Source organism: Laetiporus sulphureus (genome assembly GCF_001632365.1).
Source record: "Laetiporus sulphureus 93-53 unplaced genomic scaffold LAESUscaffold_14, whole genome shotgun sequence".
Taxonomy (NCBI): Eukaryota; Fungi; Basidiomycota; class Agaricomycetes; order Polyporales; family Laetiporaceae; genus Laetiporus; species Laetiporus sulphureus.
The window spans coordinates 588,350-605,356 of record NW_024468523.1 but is presented as its reverse complement, the minus strand read 5'-3'; the positions used below and the strand labels follow the sequence as shown (position 1 = coordinate 605,356).

The window sequence follows — 17,007 nt, the reverse complement described above, 5'->3', positions numbered from 1 at the left end:
CATATTCAATGGGGAAACTAACACATCGAACGAGGGCCATCTAATTCAGAAGTATTGCAATAGACTTGGCGCAACGCGGGAGAATTCTACATTCAAACGTCTTCGGGTATCTGGATGTCACCACCAAATCAGAAAGATGATGACACAACGTACACTGTATTGTCCGTGTGCTCTTGTCCCACTCGTCTAGCGGTTCAAAAATGGGAAGAACACACGTCAGCGGGATACGGGTGGGTTCTCATTCGGCTGGGCCGGTGGTGAGTTTTGTCCTGTGCCGGTTATCGCCCACTGCATGACGATAAATCAAGCTCAGTCATTGCCCTGGCGTGATGCTAGGAGCGTCCACACTGTTCATTGTCATATCTCAAAATCGCGCGGTACGCCCTACAAGCGCTCATCACAATCGAGCACGTACTGCTGAGACAGCCACGAAAAGAGAATTACACAATGTGTTCGCTTCCACCCATGCGCCCTCAGGAACCCTAAAACCGCGGTATCCGTTGTCGTGCACCATACTATGAGGAACGAAGGAAGCAACTGGATCGTAACGGTTTGACAATTCATTCAACCACAGCTTCTCCTGGTTCGAGTCGCGCACCACCGGTGATCTCAGCTCAGGTCTTGTTTCGGATGTGATGATTGACGATGTCCCTCATCTCCGGGGACCGGGTCGAGCATCGAGCCGACTCAAGTCACTGCTTCGCAATGCATACCTGATCATTGGTCAATCACACGGTTTGTATTTAAGAGGTATTCTGGTTAAGTTCCCCGTGACGGGATCGGGATAGAATGCAGCTTCTATCACTGAAACTGACACGAGCGGGCGCTTTATCTTCTGCGAGTAGCGCTGTTCGCTTGTCCGCTAATTGCTTCTGCCCTAGAAGTATTGGAAGTAGTTGACTTATATACAGGGAAGCCTGGATCGGATAACCCGGCGGGTACTTGGTCCTGACGCTCTTGATGACACTTGGTTGATCTGCCCCTGCTCCGCGCAGCACGGCGGATTGCAAGCATTAATCCAGCAGATGCTGTCATCTTCGTGCAATCCGTGCGTGCGGCTCTTCAGCTGTCATCTGTCAACGTGTGCTCAGCCCTCGCCGCTCTGCAGTCTGGTGCTGCGGAAGGCGCAATTGCCTTACGCCTGCGCTCTCCGACTTCACATGAGAAGAATAAAGAGCATTTCCTACTATCCCTGCCCATCATGTCCGCGGTGGAGGAGAATCAGCTGCAAGAAATCGCGGCAGACTCGGAGCCGCCGAAGGGAGACATCCGGGACATCAACATTCAACACGCACTGCAGGTCATTCTCCAGAGTCCTGCGCTGCCACTAGTAGACATTCCAGATCGTGGCGTGCGTGCGTGCGTGTCCGCCTGACATTTTGGGGACTGTACTATCTATGTCTGTCCTCACGCATTCTGTGCGCTGTGCTCCATTGACACCGCCTTGCAGACTTCTACCTCCAACTATGGGTGAGCCTCCATGGGCTATCCGAGAACCTCGCATTCTTCACCGTTCATGCCGCTCCCATCCAAATTCCATGTCGCACCACTGGCTGGGACAGATCGCGATCCTGAACGCGGGCTCGATCTCGGGCGGGTCGTGCTGAACACACTCGCGGACGATATTGGAATCGTGCTGTGCCTGTCATCCTCATCATCGGCGTACTCGTGTTCGCGATGTTCGGCGTGACGCATACTGGGTCGGTCATCATCTTTGCGATCCTCTACGGTTCTTCAGCTGCTTCTGTGCGTGCTCCCGATGTCTGCTGTGCGTGCGCTGATCCATGTTCGTAGACCTCTTACTGTCCGCCGCGGCACTCGCATCGCTGGCAAAGAGCGTAGATGAAGTCGGGTTCGTATAACGAGTAACTTCAAACCTGCGCTGCTGATCATGTCACTCTACTGCGAGCAGCGTCTGTCTTGGTGCAGCATACTTCATGGCGTCGTTCGCGTTCCTCACAGGCACGCCGATCAACAGTGCACTGCTGGGAAGCGACGATTGGTGGTACCGGCCGACCGTGTTCAGCGGCATTCGTGGTCCTTCTGTGTCGGGCATACTGTGTGCCTACCGTGACCAGGTTGTGCTCGTCATCGGGTCTGTATTCACCATCATTGCGCGATTCGCGTATGCACGACCGTCAAGGACACGCGCCGCGTTTTGTCTGATATCCTGACCGCATCAATTTGTGGTCATATTATCCTTCATTTCATAGCATCCTGCATCTGATACAGAATAGTTCATCTCAACGATGGGGTCGACACAAGAGCCGGGTTGTCAGCGAATTTACAGACTTTGGGTGTCTTTTTCCTGATATGAGATGTCTTGATTGCACGAAGGCTGATCTCATGATGTAAGGCTTAAGCTCTTGTGTGAAGTCCATCTTGCTCGTCGGGAGGCATGATAGTTAGCCGCCTGCGTCGCCAAGGCCTAAACATTGACAGTTGGACGTTAGCCAGTGAGCGCTGAATGCTGAAAATCCTACTGGCAGGTTGCAACAATACATCGACGGCTCTGCTCGTCCAATCCGCGTGCTTTGCGAAATGGGCGCGTTCCTCGAAGTTGCATGATAGAACCGGAACTTAAATGGCTAGCGCGCAACTGCTTTCCGCTTCTGGCAGAGCGCTGAAACCGGGGCTCAGCGCCAGTCTGCCAGTGACCTTCGAAATCCCATCATCTCCATACTGCTCCTGTAATGTGATAAATTATCAACTTCCGACTGACTTCAATCGTCTTGAAGTGCACTGTAGCAGTACCAGATACCGGTGAGTGCGGTGATTTGTAATACAACTAGGCACCGATACTATCGATGCTAACAGCGCAATGAGGGAATTGGGGTGATCCCGAACAACAACTCGCCTATAAATGTAGAGTCACGAAACAAAGTACATGCTCATTCGACCATCGTACCTACGCAACTGTATTTTTTCAAGGACATAGAAAAATGTCTTGCTCCCCAGAAGCGGTTGAGCTTGCGAAGTACATGTACGTACTACAATTCTCAGCACGTTTTAGTTATTCTCATTGCTGCTGCGGACCGATAGAGATGGCCCACCACTGGCGGGCATCTTCATGAATACTATGTGCGTCATTCTCCTATGACAAGACTTTATTTACCGACGTGATTCTGCAGGTTGTATGGAGTAATGATTACCCAGACGTTATATTACTACTCGACCTATGGACGGTCTGTCACTATCATTCATTTGATATGACTTTCTACGCTGACAATTCGAACTCCAGCGACTCCAAATGGATGAAATATTATGTCAGAATGAACTATGTCTTCTGATATTCATCATTGACACGCTGTCAGGTCGGAATCCTGTTTCTCTCCGACACTGTGAATTCCGTCTTCAGTATGTGGTTTATCTACAACGTGCTCATTAATCACTTTGGTTCGTGGGGCAATTCATATTGTGCTCATATAGCAATGCTCATGGTCCTTCGCTTTATATTAGGAAGCCTCAAGGCAGTCGAATTAGCCAACTGGCGTGAGTAAACGCTTGGTTTACAATTTGCCTAAATAGCTGAATTTTCTGCGATATTATTGCAGTGTTTGAAACAGGGAAATTCCATGCATGTTTCGCTTAATTCCTAGGTCTTATCTGAAGGATCCTTTAGAAGAGGCTATGGCGGTATGTATCTGACTGCGGCAATCCAGGAAATAACCACATGGCTCACTATGTGCAAGGGGATTATCGGGCTTCAAGTTCAGCTATTCTATGCGTGGCGCATTCGCCAGCTGACGGGGAAGAAATGGCTTGTGGGGCTCATTGTCGCTTTGTCTGTGATTTCATGCTGTGAGTCGTTCTCTAACTGTGTTCTTCCTACTGGAATTTGATTGTCCTCCATAGTGATGGCGCTCGGAATGTCAATTGGCATCGCATTTAGACCTGAGATTACAGACTTAAACCATTACAAGGTGAGACCGCGAGTACTAAACGAGGAATATTATTCACAATTCCTACAGCAATTTGTCAGTACTTGGTTGGCTTCGGCTGCTTGCGCCGACATCACGATTTGCGTCTCACTAATCTATCACCTGGTCCGTTCCTACCTCCTGCAAAGAGCCAGGGTTTCTAAATGCTTAAACATACAGCACACCCGTCGCACGGGCCTGCGTCGTACAGATACATTGATCACTAGGATTATACAGCGTGAGCGGTTTCGAACATGTGATAAAACAACAAACTTGACTTTATGGCAGTCACCATGTCTAATGGTGTACTTACTTCAAGCTTCGCCTTGACCGCCGTCATTGTATTCTTCATTGACGTGAGATGTTTAGCATTCATCCTTACATGTGATAGAGCTAACGTCTTCCTCAGAGCGGCGGTTTGCACCTTGGTGAGCTCTAGTTGACTACGTGTTACGACTTTGATCGTGCTGAATGCTGTATTAGCTTTTGTTTATACGTTGTGCAAGTTGTACGTACCTGATTTTAGCTATATAAGGCATATATACTGACTATAACTTCGAAATGCGATAGGTACAGCAACTCAATGATGTCTAGCCTGAATTCACGGGACATGTTGTCCACGGTGTTGACGGCGCCTGACTCAACATTTCAGGTGGCACCTCCACCGATGGTAAGTCTTCGCGTCAAGCTCGTCACTGGCTAAATCGAGTAATTACATCATTGAAATTATCAGGATTCCAATCGCCTGGTGTTTAGAGATGCCAATAGCTCAACGACGCAGGTATGCATGCAAAGTGATCGCCACGGGAATACATCGCTAAAAGCTCATACCTTGCAGGTGGTTGTTGATCCGGAATCTCATGAAATGATTGACATGTCTTGCCGGGTTCTCGACCTTTCTGGAGATACTGCGAGTGATCTAAAGGTGGAAGCTGTGGTGTAACCTTGCAGCGACGGAGACGTGTTGCTTTTGGAACAGCGGGTAGGCTTAGAATCGTCGTCGGAATTGTCTGAATCATGAAGATGTTCAAGGCTACGAGAGACCGTGCTCTGTTCTCTACTATGGAATCTATATAAATTCTATGTGTTTTCATCACTGTTGGCAAAGACCACGAAATCCGAGCCTCGTCAACAGCTACCACAGACGAAACTGTTCAGGTACTTATTGATTGATTCCTTTCCTCTGATAGCTGCTCACACGTCAGTATAGGCACATATGTCTCTCCAAGAAGCACTCTGCAGCCGTGACATTTGGGCATTTAGAGGGCGCTTAGCGGAAGGGGGTGTCCCTATCAGACTGCCCCACACCTCTTTTCTGCGGTGGCGGGGTGTGAGTACAGAGGCCTGGGTACGAGACTACAAATTTGCGATCTCGCTGGGTAGATGATATTGACGCCGCTTGGATTCAGGAGGAATCACACAGAATCGTGCCAGATGCACCCGAGTCACCCACGTACCATATTCGAGCTAATCTTGTTCGTCCGAGGAGCTGCCAATGCCGCAATGCAATTCGCGGCACCATCGACCTTCTATATCTTCTTGAGTGCCTCGCGTGTGAATCGAGTGTCGACACAATATTGACCAAGCTACCCTTGTTCGTCGGAGCGCGCCAATGCAATGACAGTACTTCGCGGCAGCATCGATCTTCTGAATCTTCTTGGGCGCCCCGCGTGTCGACTCTCGAGCGTTAACACAATACGGGCGACTGCAGCAATATTGCGACCAGAGGCTGATTATGGCAGTGCAAAGAGTTCTACTGCAGTACTTGATCCTCTGTATGCCTCTGCATTATAATCAAAGCAGCTGAACGCACGTGCCATGCCCGAGCCGCTCGGTGCCGGCGTTCAAAGCTTTTGGCTCAAGCGCTCAAGTGCTTACTCTGTGGCAGGGTGAACAAGATCCGATCATGCGTAACCTGCGCGTAAAGGGCACCATGGAACATATAAACAGTGGCTTCCGTCCGACGATGCAAGTCTCCTGCTGAACCTGCAGCATTCCACGCCCTCCGCTCCGTCCTCCACTCGCTCTGCACCGCGCCGCTGCGTAGTGAGCATCGCAAGCCATGCCACCTCACCGTCTCGCTCGATACCCGCCGTGGCTCACGCGCTGGCTCGGATACCGCGCCAGCCCACCACTCAAGCTGCCCGACTACCTCATCTGGTTCTGGTCCTTCATCGCCGCGTTCTGCGGCCTGTGCGTCTTGCAGGCCGTCTTTGGTCATGCGCACTACTTCGTCAAGCGGCCCGGTATGCCCTCTATGGTCGCTTCATACGTGCGTCATGTTTTCTCTCTCTTCGTACGTGGACCTTGTTGGCTGACCTCCTTCAAAGGGTGCCTCCGCCGTGCTTTGTTTCGGGGCAATCGAAGCGCCGCTCTCCCAGCCACGGGCACTCGTCTTTGGCCACTTCATTTCCGCCCTCCTCGGCCTCTGCATCACCAAGCTCTTCTCCCTCTCCTCGCACTTCGAGTCTCTCCGCTGGCTCGCTGCCTCCCTCTCTACGTCAGTCGCCATCGTCGCAATGCAAATCACAGGCACGACGCACCCGCCCGCTGGCGCAACGGCCTTGCTTCCCGCGCTCAACGACGATATCTGGGAGCTGAGCTGGTACTATTTGCCGGTCGTGCTCCTGTCGAGCATGCTTGTCTTAGCCGTAGCGCTCCTGGTTAACAACATCCAGAGGAGATATCCCATGTTCTGGATCGCCCCTGCGATACCGCCCGTCGCAAGGCCGTCGCCGGCTTTGGGCGGCCCCGAGCCCTCGACCGGGACTGCGAGTCCGGCGACCGCCACTGCGGAGGAGACGGAAGATAAGAAAGTGATCAGTTCTGATGTCGTGTAGCGGAAGTAGCGGGGTGAACTCCTATGGGAGTCGGGATAGAAGGGACAATAGAGCGCTGTCACTGGAGGCGGGAAAGTTGAAGCGATTCTCTCCTTTTAGCAGGGATTTTCCGTGAATGGGTCTTTTCCCACTGCACCATCGACTGCATGGTGGCTGATTGGGCCGCAAGAAGATCGCGGTTGCTGCAATACTATGTACCGACAAAATGCATCGCAGGGGATCGATGGTGTAACGAAAATGGGCACAAGTATCTCGACGGTGTGAGCGGGGATCTTGTAATATCGCATTACTGATTCGTCAAACATGATACTGTATACACAGCAGTAACGTCTATGTAGAGAGAGACAATAATACTCACGGGATTCACAAGGGTAGCCAATAAGCTCGAGCTCATTAGGTGTGACAAAGTTCGATATTCAGGCCTCAGGGCATGAGTTTTGTCAAAATGCGATTATCCAGTTGGGACGATGCCATTAGTGACGTCGCATTTGCCCCAAGCACAATCAATCAAGGACCACGTGCCGTTGGCTGACAGAGCAAAATATAATTGCACGTACGGTGTACGCCCGCTGTTGAGGTCTTGCTGACAACTGGAAGGCACAGCAGCGTGCCACAGCTAGATTGCAACCGAATGCAGAAAATGCATGATTCGATATGCAATTTTTGAGACCGAGGAGGATAAGGATGCATTAAGTGACAGCACAAGCAGGTCGATACAACTATTTGATGACGATCATCCACGCTAATATTGAATAGAAGAGACTACACGGACTCCCCGTGAGCACGATTCACAAACCCGATCACAACTCTACTCACAGAAGGGGATAGACGGCCAGGATAGTTCGCTGTTTCTCCAATTTTGTTCCGTCGAGGAAGTTGACTGCCGCTGCAAAGGTACCCCGTCTGAAATGAGCACGCGACGTTGGTGAACGGACCGATATGTACTTACCCCAGACACACCATGCCCACATCGCAAGCGTCAGAGGAGCACGGACAAAGATTAGACGCACAAACACCGCCACCAGCGCAGCGATATTCAATGGCGCAACACAATATCCAAAGACACACAGTCCCTGGAAGAAGGATCTAGGGGGGAGGGGCAGTTCAGCGTCAATCAACGCGCTAAGCGCGAATGTCCACGTACACTCGGCCACCGAGCAACTAACCAGTTCTTTCTGTAAGATTGCACAAGGAAGAGATGGATGACACATACTTTGGCTTGTACAGTCACTATTAGCGATCCGAATGTCATGAGACATACAACACTGGTGAAAATAGAAAGTGATTGCAAAGCAGATGCCTGTATAATTTGTCAGAGAACGCAGTGTATGCGGACGAAATTCAATGTCCTACCCGGATACTTAGTAGAATGCCTAACGTCAGGCATATGACCAGGGGACCCCACAGATCCCAGTCTCTGTACGGGTGTGAGCATCGAAGCGCAACATCACATCACGGACAGCTCTCGCCTTAAGACTTCTCGTCCTCCAGCTTTTGGGGGGTACAACACATGCACCAGTTTCGTGTAGATGGAGAGCAGATCACGGCCCTGTGTGCGCGCCATCAGCCCCGTAACAATCGCGATTCGCGCAAATACTAACAATTGTAGTGGAGATCGGCTCGTCCAGCGTGTCTATGCCTGTGTACCTACGACAGCCATTCATGATCACGACATAGAAACCTAACAGCACCACGTACCTCATCTCGACCTGCACGCCACCGACGGTACTCCGTGCAGATCGCGGACCGCCATTCGTTGTGCTCCCAATGTTACCAGACACCGGGCTAGCGGCGTACGCGCCCGAAGTCGACCCGAGCCGTTCTGGTTCGCGTCCCTTGCCCTTGTCTACAGCAGACTGCGGTGTGCCGAGCGAAGGGTGCGTGAATGCGGGTATGTCCTCATCCAAGTCGTCATCATCGTCTGCGAAGTGGACGCGCAGCCTCAGTCACCGAGTTTCCGGTTACTTCCTCGTTACGGACCTGCTTGAATAAATTGTGAAGTCGACGTGATGGGCGTGGCAACGTCGTTGCCGTCAAAGTGCTGTATGTTGCTCATAGCAGTATGATCTGAGCAGTTCCCGAGTTGAGTTCGTGGCCGGAGTACGCGCTCTTCGAGCAAGCGTCTACGCCACGCACGTGATAATTCCCACGTAGCCGACTATGGACACTGACGCGTCGCGTCTCGCATTGAGCTGAGCTCAGCGCACCTCACCTTAACCACCTTAACCACCTCGCCTTAACCGTCGAGTTCCTCTATTCTACCTTCGTAACACCTGTCTAGCATCTCGCCATCATGGTATGTCCGAACTCTTTGTTTCTGCTCTATGTTCTGCTAAAAGTGATGCAACAGGGAAATGCAGCGTCTGGTCTGCCCGGTGCGGGAGGCCCTGGCCAGGGCGATGATGCCAACCGCGACAAGAAGAACCCACAGGACCAGAAGAAGAAGTGGGAGCCTCCCCTGCCCACTCGCGTCGGGAAGAAGAAGAGAAAGCGTGGCCCGGACGCTTCCTCTAAACTACCCGCCGTCTTCCCGACCACCCGCTGTCGCTTGCGGCTTCTAAAGATGGAGCGCATCAAGGACTACCTGCTTATGGAGGAAGAGTTCATCCAGAACCAGGAGCGGCTGAGGCCAGATGCGACGAGGGAGGACAAGAATGAAGAGGACAGGGGGAAGGTGGACGACCTGCGGGGAAGTCCCATGGCGGTGGGCACGCTGGAAGAAATCATTGACGACGACCATGCTATCATCAGCACAGCGTCAGGACCAGAATACTATGTCTCCATCATGAGCTTCGTCGACAAGGACCTCCTGGAACCTGGGTGCCAGGTCCTTCTACACCACAAGAACCAGGCAATCATCGGTGTCCTCCAGGATGACACGGACCCTATGGTCAGTGTAATGAAGCTCGACAAGGCACCGACAGAGAGTTATGCGGACATTGGTGGTCTTGAGCAACAAATTCAGGAGATCAAGGTATGTAAGTTTAATTTCGAATTACAGTACGTGACTCACCTCTTTTCAGGAATCGGTGGAATTGCCTCTAACACATCCAGAGCTGTACGAGGAGATGGGCATCAAGCCACCGAAGGGTGTCATTCTGTACGGGGTTCCGGGCACAGGAAAGACACTTCTTGCCAAGGCTGTGGCAAATCAAACGTCCGCCACTTTCCTACGCGTCGTCGGGTCCGAACTCATCCAGAAGTACCTCGGCGATGGTCCGAAGCTTGTGCGGGAGCTCTTTAGAGTGGCGGAAGAGCATGCGCCAAGTATTGTGTTTATTGATGAGATTGATGCTATTGGTACGAAACGGTGAGCTGCTTGCGATTGCCCCACAATCCTGGAGGTTGTTAATTACTGGTGCAGATATGAATCAACGTCAGGCGGTGAACGGGAGATCCAGCGGACGATGTTGGAGCTGCTCAACCAGCTGGATGGTTTCGACACTCGGGGAGACGTGAAGGTCATCATGGCTACGAACAGGATTGAATCGCTCGATCCTGCCCTCATTCGGCCAGGGCGTATCGACCGAAAAATCGAGTTCCCTTTGCCCGACATCAAAACCAAACGGCATATCTTTAAGTGCGTCCTTCTGCCAAGAGGTGTGAAGATCGTCGGCTGACTGGTATATTTCAGACTGCATACGTCACGAATGAGCCTGGCTGAAGATGTCGATCTGGAGGACTATATCACAGCAAAGGACGACTTGTCGGGGGCCGACATCAAGGCTGTCTGTACAGAAGCTGGCTTGCTAGCTCTGAGAGAGCGACGCATGCGGGTGAACAAGGCGGATTTCACAGCTGCGAGGGAGAAGGTACGTATCGGGTTGGTTCTGCTGGTGTCGCCGTTATTGACGGTCTGTCGCAGGTGCTGTATCGGAAGAACGAGGGAACACCAGAAGGGTTGTACCTGTGATTCCTGTACTGTATCTCCATACTTGTTTTGTCTTCATGCATATGCCATGTTTGTTTTTCTGTGTCATTTCACGATCGATGGGCGAGGCATCGCAGGCTGTGGCAGACCCAAATGGGGACGCGCTGGTTTGCGGACAGCCCTCACGCGGAGAGGGGCGGGTGCATGTGATGTGAAAGCTACCCCTTGTTCCGAAATCCTCGGTCGATCGTCTGCGTCGGAATTATTGGGCGAGTGGGGTTGTGTGTCGCCTATAAAGTACCCGCAGTCCGGGGTAAGCCTAGTGGCAACCCCGCATCCTCTCCCCGCTCTCTCTCACACTGCACCATGGGCAAACTCCCTGCAACGAGCGAGAACACCCTGACCGTCCGCGACAACCGCACTGGAAAGACGTACAGTATCCCGTACGTCTTCATCTGGATTCTTCATGATGCTTTGAGTGAGACGCGCCGGCAGGATTGTGGACAATGCCGCCCCTGCGACTGCTTTCAAGAAGATCACCGCGCCCAGAAAGGCCAACGAGCGGGAGGAGAACGAGACCGAGAGAGGACTGCGGATAGAGGACAAGGGATTCTTGAATACCGCTGTCATCCGTAGCCAGATCACGTACATTGATGGAGAAGCTGGAGGTTAGTTTCTCTTTCCTCAAAGAACGAATCCGCCGAATGACATCACCACACTTGTCCTGCAGTTTTGCGTTACAGGTCCGCTTATTCTCCTTGATGGACTTATGAGTCAGGTCTAAACGAGAGCCGCGGTTTGCAGGGGATATCCCATCGAGCAGCTTGCTTTGCATTCCAACCACCTTGAAACTGCATATCTCCTCATCTACGGCAATCTTCCGACAAAGGAGCAGTTCGCATTCTTCCAGAGCGAGGTCATGCGGCATGGCCCCACACATGCAGATTCTGAACAATTCTTCCGTTCATTCCGGTAAGGGCGACCGAACGCGTCTCTTAATTTTCGTGACTGAAGAATGCAACAGCTACGACGCGCACCCGATGAGCATGCTCACAAGCGCGTTTGCAATGCTCGGCTCCTTCTATGCTGAAGCGAACCCTTCACTTCAAGGTCAGAAGAAAGTCCCAATGGGTTGCTCGAGTTTCATGCTCATTGCCTCGCAGGACAGCGCCTATACACTAGGGGAGATAAGGAATCGTTGGCGGTCATGGACCGACAGATCTACAGGCTGATTGGAAAGGCGACTACTCTCGCTGCGTAAGTGACTCGTAAGATCTCACTTCGTCAACTCCTGACATTTCTGCGACGCTAGCATGGCGTACCGTGTGCGACAAGGCCGCGATTTCGTGAGTCCTCCTGCAGGGCTCAGCTACACCGGATCGTTCGTACCTCCCCAGACACCACTGCCATCGAACGCAAACTGAAGCATGTCTGTCGTGTCGTAGCTTCCTATACCAGATGGACCACCTAGGCGAAGAGAACTACGTACCCAATCCCGTGCTCGAAAAGGCCCTGGACGTCCTGTTCCTCATACACGCAGATCATGAATTGAACGCCTCGTGTACGACGGTGCTGCAGACAGCCAGTTCACTCGTGGACCCATACTCTGCTATTGCGTACGTGCTTGCGTGATGAATGACCGATCATCTAAAGATCTCACCCTTTTCTTGCGCAGCGCGGGTTGTGCATCGCTCTAGTGAGTTCCTGGCGTGGATCAATTGATCGGATTTACTGATATTTGGGCGCGCAGTGGCCCATTACATGGTTCGTTCAACGCACGAGCGGTATTTTGATGACTGATGAGTTATTGCCAGGTGGTGCGAACGAGGCCGTCATTCGCATGTTGATATCCATTGGGAGGTGAGTGACCATCCATCCTCACTGACGTCGTATGCAAACATGCCGTCGCACAGCCCAGAGAATGTGCCTGCGTTCATTGAGGCCGTTAAGCGCCGTGAGAAGACGCTCTCAGGCTTCGGTCACCGGTAAGTCTCCATCATAGCCTGTAGTGCATGCTAATTGAGACGACTTAACGCTTGTCCTGCAACGCAGAGTGTACAAGACGGTGAGCTCAAGGCCTCCATGCCGCAATAACTCCGCACGATGCTCATATGGCTATTTTTGGTGTAGTCCGATCCTCGCTCGTTCATCGTCCGCAAGACAGCAGATGAGGTCTTCAAAGTGTTCGTCAAATTGGCATGTTTATTCCGTGATTATAGCTCATGCAATAGTACAGCACTGGCAAAGATGAGCTACTCGTGACGGCTATGGCGCTGCACGATGCAGCAATGAAAGATGAATACTTCATTTCCAGGAAGCTCGCGCCTAACGTGGACTTCTGGTGCGTTATTCGCTGATAGTCGGCCTCGAGTCATGCTGAACAACTGCCTTTGCAGGAGGTAAGTAGGTCAGCTGCCGGGTGATTCTGCGACTGATGATCTGTGGCGGGCAGCGGTTTGATTTACCGTGCAATGGGTATGACTACGTCTCCTAGGCGATGAGGTGATTGTTGCAACTGACATTTTTGTCTCCGCCCAACAGGATTCCCGATGGACTTCTTCCCCGTTCTGTTCGTTGTACCACGCGTCGTCGGATGGCTAGCCCATTGGCGGCAAATGATGTTGCAGGACGGCGGCGTGAAGATTTGGCGCCCTCGGCAGGTACGTATCCGCCATGCTAGAAGTACGCTCTCGCTTAGGAAGGTACTGTACCCGGCGGGTGCAGGTCTACGCAGGTCCAGGACAGCGGGACTTTGTGCCTGTCGACGAGCGTGTTGTCGTGAAGGGACCCGGTCAGACACCGTCGGTCGTCGAGCATGGAGGGTGAGTCTAGTTCCATCTCCGGCGTCGGGACATCCGCGGTAGCTAACAATCGTTGCCTTCGCCTTCTAATCTTGGCTGGGCAGGATCACCAAGCGGACGATGCTCGCGACCTTCACGGGCAAACGTATGCCATCACGGTTATAGAATGCTGCTGCCTCTGTATGAGTTATTGTACTTTATCTCAGCTCGCGTCAATGTCCGTTTCTGAGCACCAAAGAAACAAATCAGTCGGTTGCCTTCGTGAGTCGAGGCGTGAGTTCGGTTGCATGTTGTGCGGACAAGCTGAGCCGGGCCAAGCGTATGGGCTGTGTTTAGTCGTGTTTGGGCTGGAGAATAATATGGCTCGTTGCCGCCCAACATTCTTTCCCTCGCAGATCTCTCTCTCTTATAGCGTCCAGCATCAGACGTCCCTGTTCCCCTCCCTTCGCAACGTCCGTTCATTACCATGTTCACCACACTCGTTTCTGCCGCTCTTTTGTCGCTTGCGATTCGCGGGGCTCGTGCAGACTTTGCGATCAACACCCCGACATTCACCGAGGTGCGCCGGCATCCATGAGCCACGCTGGCCACGGACTTACCCGCCTTCCAGTGTCAACCCGCCAACATTTCCTGGTCTAATACCGGTGCCGCGCCATATAGCTTGATTGTTGTGCCCGCGAATGATCCTTGCGGTGATGAAGTGTGCGTGTTTCAGTCGTCGGCGCTCTCACCGTCTGCTAAGAGTTGTTACGCCACAGGGCCGACCTCGGCGACTTTTATGGCACATCCACGTCGTGGAAGGTCGCCCTTGCTGCTGGCGAGGATGTAATGCTTTCTGTCATGGACGCTTCCGGTGATGAAGCGTGGAGTGGCTCGGTGAGTCATCCCATCCGCGCCGGTAGTCTCACTGTTCTGTCACCGGGCAAAACCGACTGCTCGCGGGATTGCTCAGACTTTGGCTCCCCATTCAAGCATGAGACGAGCTCACAATTGCGCTGGTCGACAGACCCCGAGTATAGACGCCTCATAGTTGGAGAGTGACGCCGACTCGTCTGAGAGTGCACGCACATCGGTAGCTATTGACATCTAAGTTTTGTCACGAAGCTGCCGCTGCCTCACCCTCATGTCTGCCTCGCGACGCGGAAGCATGGCTGCCCGTGGCCATGTGAGAGCCGTCGCTACTGCTTACGCGGATTATGTGGAGTTGGTTTCAGTTCTCCGCGACTAGAACTTGAGACTTCCGGCACTGTGATTAAACCCTCAACCCCGCTCACCATATCCATTGCAGATTTCTGTTCTAAGCGGCGACAGCTCATGTTTGTCGTCGGCTTCTGCCTCAGCATCCGGCGTCGGATCGTCAGCTCAGGCGGCCGCTGCAACGTGAGTTTCAACTTCTATTAATGTTGTTGTCGCCGCATTAACCTCATTCGTAACAGACATATCTCTTCATCCGGTTCCTCTTCCACGGGCGCCGTTGCGAACGTGGCTCCCGAGGAGACCGGTTCTGCCGCCCAGACCGTTGGCGCTGCCAACACGGGCGATGACCCGACTTCAGCTGGATTCTCCATTCACCAGCTGAACACGCCGATCATGATCCTCAGCGCGGTGGCTGCCCTTGCGCTTGCTCTCTGAGCGGGCCCTATACCCCTATACCATATCCTATCGAAACGCGTTGTCACGGTCTTCATGTTCGGTGACGCTGGGTCTGGCCGAATTCTACGTCGTCTGTCATTAATGGGTGCTACTTAATCGTTGAGAGCAGCCAGGTTTTCTTGTTGTCAGCGCTGTGCAGCTGCTGGCTTCAATTTTCCGAAAGCTCCGGATTCGTGCGATTGCCAGCAGGTCTGATGCAGCGTTGTCGCGCTGGATGTACTCTGTGAGATATCTACTGTATTGCATTTTGACTGAATCGGTATATTTAAATTCTTTGAGACTCCATACGTACCATTTACATCAATTGCAATTGCGCGATTCGACTTCCGGGGAAGGTGATCATGAGCGCTGTGAGTCGGTGGTATCTGTCCCCCGTACGTATAAGTTACGTACTATAAGCGCATGTGGGGCAGGTGATTCGGTCACTCTTACAAGTATTCGGGGTAACCGTCGCACGCAAGTGTTCGGGCTTGCGTGGACAACTTGATGATGGCCCCCTCCCATTATAAGCGCATCGTGCTCGCAAAGCGGCCCAAGGCAGCTATCATTGCCTCGACGTTTCGCACCGAGGATGTGCCTTTCGACTTGAAGCCAGGCCGTGGGCAGGTGCTCATCGGAGTGGACTATGTCTCGCTCGACCCCGCCATGCGCGGCTGGCTGAACAACACGAGGAGCTATGTGGAGCCGGTGCAGATCGGGGCCGTTATGAAGGCATTCGGGCTGGGAACGGTAGTTGAAGCGGGCGAGGGCAGCCCTTTCAAGCCAGGAGATCGCATCAGTGGAACAGTAGGTGAGAGATGTTTCCTCAATCGTTCACTCCCCGAATGCTGAAATCCAGTCAAAGGGTGGCGCGAATATGCTGTTCTGGACGTGAAGGATCTCCAGAAAGTAGTGTGAGTAGTGTGAAAAGAAACCTTAGCTGAGCGAATTGGTGACAATTCCGTAGGATTCCTGACGGCGCAGAATATCTCGACTTCCTAGGTGCTCTCAGCATGACAGGTGTGTATAACAGACTCATTCAATGGAAGTGATTGTTCATTATTCAACAACTCCTCTAGGCTTAACAGCATTCGTTGTATGTCTGCCATGATTTATGATTGACACAATGACCTAAGATAGCACAGGGCCTTCTGGACGTAGGCAAGTTGCAGCCAGGTGAGAAGCTGCTTGTGTCCGGTGCAGCAGGCGCGACGGGCTCCATCGTCTGTCAAATTGGCAAGCAGAAGGGAGCCAAGGTCTACGCGATCGCAGGAACACCGGAGAAATGCGCATGGCTCGAGCAGGAACTCGGCGTCGACAAGGCATTGAATTACAAGAGCCCGTCCTTCCACGAAGACTTCAAGAAATCTGTCGGCTACTTCGATATATTCTTCGACAACGTCGGCGGTGAGATCCTGGACTTTGCTCTGACACGGATGAACACAAATGCCCGGATCGTGTTATGCGGTAAGTGCGGAGTTGTTGAACGAATGCGATGAGATGCTTAACTTCGAGAGGTTGCAGGCGCTATCTCTGATTACAGTGAGTCTGGTCACATACTGCAGATGCGTGGCGTATGCTCAACAGCGGAACAGATGCGAGGCCAAAGGGATTGAAGGGGTATCTCAACCTCATTTCGCAAAGGGCAAAGGTTGAAGGATTCATCGTGTTTGTTCCTCCCCATGATCCGATGTCGGCGTGATCTGACTTGCGAGTAGCTTTGACCATGTCGACCGTTATCCAGCTGCTTTGCAGTATTTGGGATCGATGCTGAAGGACGGGACCCTCAAACGCAAGTTCCACGTCGTCGAAGGACTAGAGAATGCGCCACTGGCTTTGAACATGCTCTTCACGGGTGGTAATACAGGGAAACTGTGAGTCCCCTCTCGGGACCGGACGATGCAATCTGTCAACTTGATATCATGATCTGCAGGGTTGTCAAG

The 17,007-nt window shown here is 52.4% G+C and overlaps 10 protein-coding genes across 10 annotated transcripts; 9 read left to right on the top strand and 1 right to left on the bottom strand.

The window, feature by feature from the left end:
* On the top strand, positions 1-675 carry LAESUDRAFT_106367 (uncharacterized protein). The gene is made up of 2 exons (XM_040901179.1): positions 1-257; positions 314-675. The coding sequence occupies exons 1-2, from the start codon at positions 115-117 to the stop codon at positions 519-521; spliced, it is 351 nt and encodes a 116-aa protein (XP_040765538.1). The 5' UTR covers positions 1-114; the 3' UTR covers positions 522-675.
* Positions 676-1,677: 1,002 nt separating this feature from the next.
* LAESUDRAFT_749363 (uncharacterized protein) lies at positions 1,678-2,174 on the top strand (the record flags this gene model as incomplete). The annotated part of the gene is made up of 3 exons (XM_040911554.1): positions 1,678-1,768; positions 1,795-1,852; positions 1,913-2,174. The coding sequence occupies 3 exons, from the start codon at positions 1,678-1,680 to the stop codon at positions 2,172-2,174; spliced, it is 411 nt and encodes a 136-aa protein (XP_040765537.1).
* Positions 2,175-2,942: 768 nt separating this feature from the next.
* On the top strand, positions 2,943-3,500 carry LAESUDRAFT_758355 (uncharacterized protein; the record flags this gene model as incomplete). The annotated part of the gene is made up of 6 exons (XM_040912440.1): positions 2,943-2,983; positions 3,043-3,081; positions 3,132-3,185; positions 3,242-3,266; positions 3,315-3,396; positions 3,460-3,500. 6 exons carry the CDS (start codon positions 2,943-2,945, stop codon positions 3,498-3,500), a joined length of 282 nt encoding a protein of 93 aa, XP_040765536.1.
* On the top strand, positions 3,242-5,002 carry LAESUDRAFT_812024 (uncharacterized protein). Its single transcript, XM_040914367.1, has 14 exons — positions 3,242-3,266; positions 3,315-3,396; positions 3,460-3,492; positions 3,555-3,636; positions 3,693-3,801; positions 3,856-3,923; positions 3,972-4,046; positions 4,101-4,158; positions 4,209-4,276; positions 4,330-4,348; positions 4,404-4,428; positions 4,491-4,590; positions 4,654-4,701; positions 4,759-5,002. Exons 4-14 carry the CDS (start codon positions 3,580-3,582, stop codon positions 4,861-4,863), a joined length of 732 nt encoding a protein of 243 aa, XP_040765535.1. The 5' UTR covers positions 3,242-3,266; positions 3,315-3,396; positions 3,460-3,492; positions 3,555-3,579; the 3' UTR covers positions 4,864-5,002.
* A 673-nt stretch (positions 5,003-5,675) lies between these two features.
* Positions 5,676-7,146, top strand: LAESUDRAFT_677727 (HPP-domain-containing protein). Its single transcript, XM_040905666.1, has 2 exons — positions 5,676-6,192; positions 6,251-7,146. Exons 1-2 carry the CDS (start codon positions 5,983-5,985, stop codon positions 6,758-6,760), a joined length of 720 nt encoding a protein of 239 aa, XP_040765534.1. The 5' UTR covers positions 5,676-5,982; the 3' UTR covers positions 6,761-7,146.
* A 216-nt stretch (positions 7,147-7,362) lies between these two features.
* Positions 7,363-8,845, bottom strand: LAESUDRAFT_742855 (Yip1-domain-containing protein). The gene is made up of 10 exons (XM_040911217.1): positions 8,741-8,845; positions 8,459-8,681; positions 8,362-8,407; positions 8,230-8,309; positions 8,114-8,177; positions 7,974-8,060; positions 7,905-7,921; positions 7,710-7,846; positions 7,577-7,646; positions 7,363-7,522 (listed from the first exon to the last, which is right to left on the bottom strand). The coding sequence occupies exons 1-10, from the start codon at positions 8,814-8,816 to the stop codon at positions 7,480-7,482; spliced, it is 843 nt and encodes a 280-aa protein (XP_040765533.1). The 5' UTR covers positions 8,817-8,845; the 3' UTR covers positions 7,363-7,479.
* Positions 8,846-8,960: 115 nt separating this feature from the next.
* On the top strand, positions 8,961-10,673 carry LAESUDRAFT_698580 (26S proteasome subunit P45; the record flags this gene model as incomplete). Its single annotated transcript, XM_040906349.1, has 6 exons — positions 8,961-9,056; positions 9,111-9,734; positions 9,784-10,070; positions 10,125-10,340; positions 10,395-10,572; positions 10,626-10,673. Exons 1-6 carry the CDS (start codon positions 9,054-9,056, stop codon positions 10,671-10,673), a joined length of 1,356 nt encoding a protein of 451 aa, XP_040765532.1. The 5' UTR covers positions 8,961-9,053.
* Positions 10,674-10,955: 282 nt separating this feature from the next.
* Positions 10,956-13,647, top strand: LAESUDRAFT_724785 (peroxysomal citrate synthase). The gene is made up of 19 exons (XM_040908695.1): positions 10,956-11,074; positions 11,127-11,299; positions 11,362-11,374; positions 11,436-11,603; positions 11,656-11,741; positions 11,795-11,888; positions 11,944-12,012; positions 12,077-12,247; positions 12,307-12,327; positions 12,382-12,395; positions 12,446-12,491; positions 12,545-12,616; positions 12,684-12,696; positions 12,762-12,814; positions 12,868-12,972; positions 13,081-13,106; positions 13,173-13,291; positions 13,356-13,453; positions 13,537-13,647. Exons 1-19 carry the CDS (start codon positions 10,998-11,000, stop codon positions 13,595-13,597), a joined length of 1,479 nt encoding a protein of 492 aa, XP_040765531.1. The 5' UTR covers positions 10,956-10,997; the 3' UTR covers positions 13,598-13,647.
* A 251-nt stretch (positions 13,648-13,898) lies between these two features.
* Positions 13,899-14,473, top strand: LAESUDRAFT_650651 (uncharacterized protein; the record flags this gene model as incomplete). Its single annotated transcript, XM_040904258.1, has 3 exons — positions 13,899-13,991; positions 14,043-14,134; positions 14,191-14,473. The coding sequence occupies 3 exons, from the start codon at positions 13,899-13,901 to the stop codon at positions 14,471-14,473; spliced, it is 468 nt and encodes a 155-aa protein (XP_040765530.1).
* A 1,101-nt stretch (positions 14,474-15,574) lies between these two features.
* On the top strand, positions 15,575-16,942 carry LAESUDRAFT_736349 (alcohol dehydrogenase; the record flags this gene model as incomplete). Its single annotated transcript, XM_040910682.1, has 8 exons — positions 15,575-15,875; positions 15,930-15,978; positions 16,032-16,084; positions 16,144-16,160; positions 16,210-16,531; positions 16,589-16,606; positions 16,660-16,732; positions 16,783-16,942. 8 exons carry the CDS (start codon positions 15,575-15,577, stop codon positions 16,940-16,942), a joined length of 993 nt encoding a protein of 330 aa, XP_040765529.1.
* Between the last annotated feature and the right edge of the window lie 65 nt (positions 16,943-17,007).

Bases quoted from the DNA above. Each gene is read 5' to 3' on its own strand.
- LAESUDRAFT_106367 (XM_040901179.1), top strand. From the start codon at position 115: ATGTCACCACCAAATCAGAAAGATGATGACACAACGTACACTGTATTG. The intron at 258-313 runs GTGAGTTTTGTC...AATCAAGCTCAG, and splicing joins CTCATTCGGCTGGGCCGGTG to TCATTGCCCTGGCGTGATGC.
- LAESUDRAFT_812024 (XM_040914367.1), top strand. From the start codon at position 3,580: ATGTTTCGCTTAATTCCTAGGTCTTATCTGAAGGATCCTTTAGAAGAG. The intron at 3,637-3,692 runs GTATGTATCTGA...ACTATGTGCAAG, and splicing joins CTTTAGAAGAGGCTATGGCG to GGGATTATCGGGCTTCAAGT. The intron at 4,429-4,490 runs GTACGTACCTGA...GAAATGCGATAG, and splicing joins GTTTATACGTTGTGCAAGTT to GTACAGCAACTCAATGATGT.
- LAESUDRAFT_677727 (XM_040905666.1), top strand. From the start codon at position 5,983: ATGCCACCTCACCGTCTCGCTCGATACCCGCCGTGGCTCACGCGCTGG. The intron at 6,193-6,250 runs GTGCGTCATGTT...CCTCCTTCAAAG, and splicing joins CCTCTATGGTCGCTTCATAC to GGTGCCTCCGCCGTGCTTTG.
- LAESUDRAFT_742855 (XM_040911217.1), bottom strand. From the start codon at position 8,816: ATGAGCAACATACAGCACTTTGACGGCAACGACGTTGCCACGCCCATC. The intron at 8,310-8,361 runs GTTAGTATTTGC...GCGCGCACACAG, and splicing joins AGCCGATCTCCACTACAATT to GGCCGTGATCTGCTCTCCAT. The intron at 8,178-8,229 runs GCGAGAGCTGTC...ACACCCGTACAG, and splicing joins GGAGGACGAGAAGTCTTAAG to AGACTGGGATCTGTGGGGTC.
- LAESUDRAFT_724785 (XM_040908695.1), top strand. From the start codon at position 10,998: ATGGGCAAACTCCCTGCAACGAGCGAGAACACCCTGACCGTCCGCGAC. The intron at 13,107-13,172 runs GTATGACTACGT...TCCGCCCAACAG, and splicing joins TTTGATTTACCGTGCAATGG to GATTCCCGATGGACTTCTTC. The intron at 13,454-13,536 runs GTGAGTCTAGTT...TTGGCTGGGCAG, and splicing joins TCGGTCGTCGAGCATGGAGG to GATCACCAAGCGGACGATGC.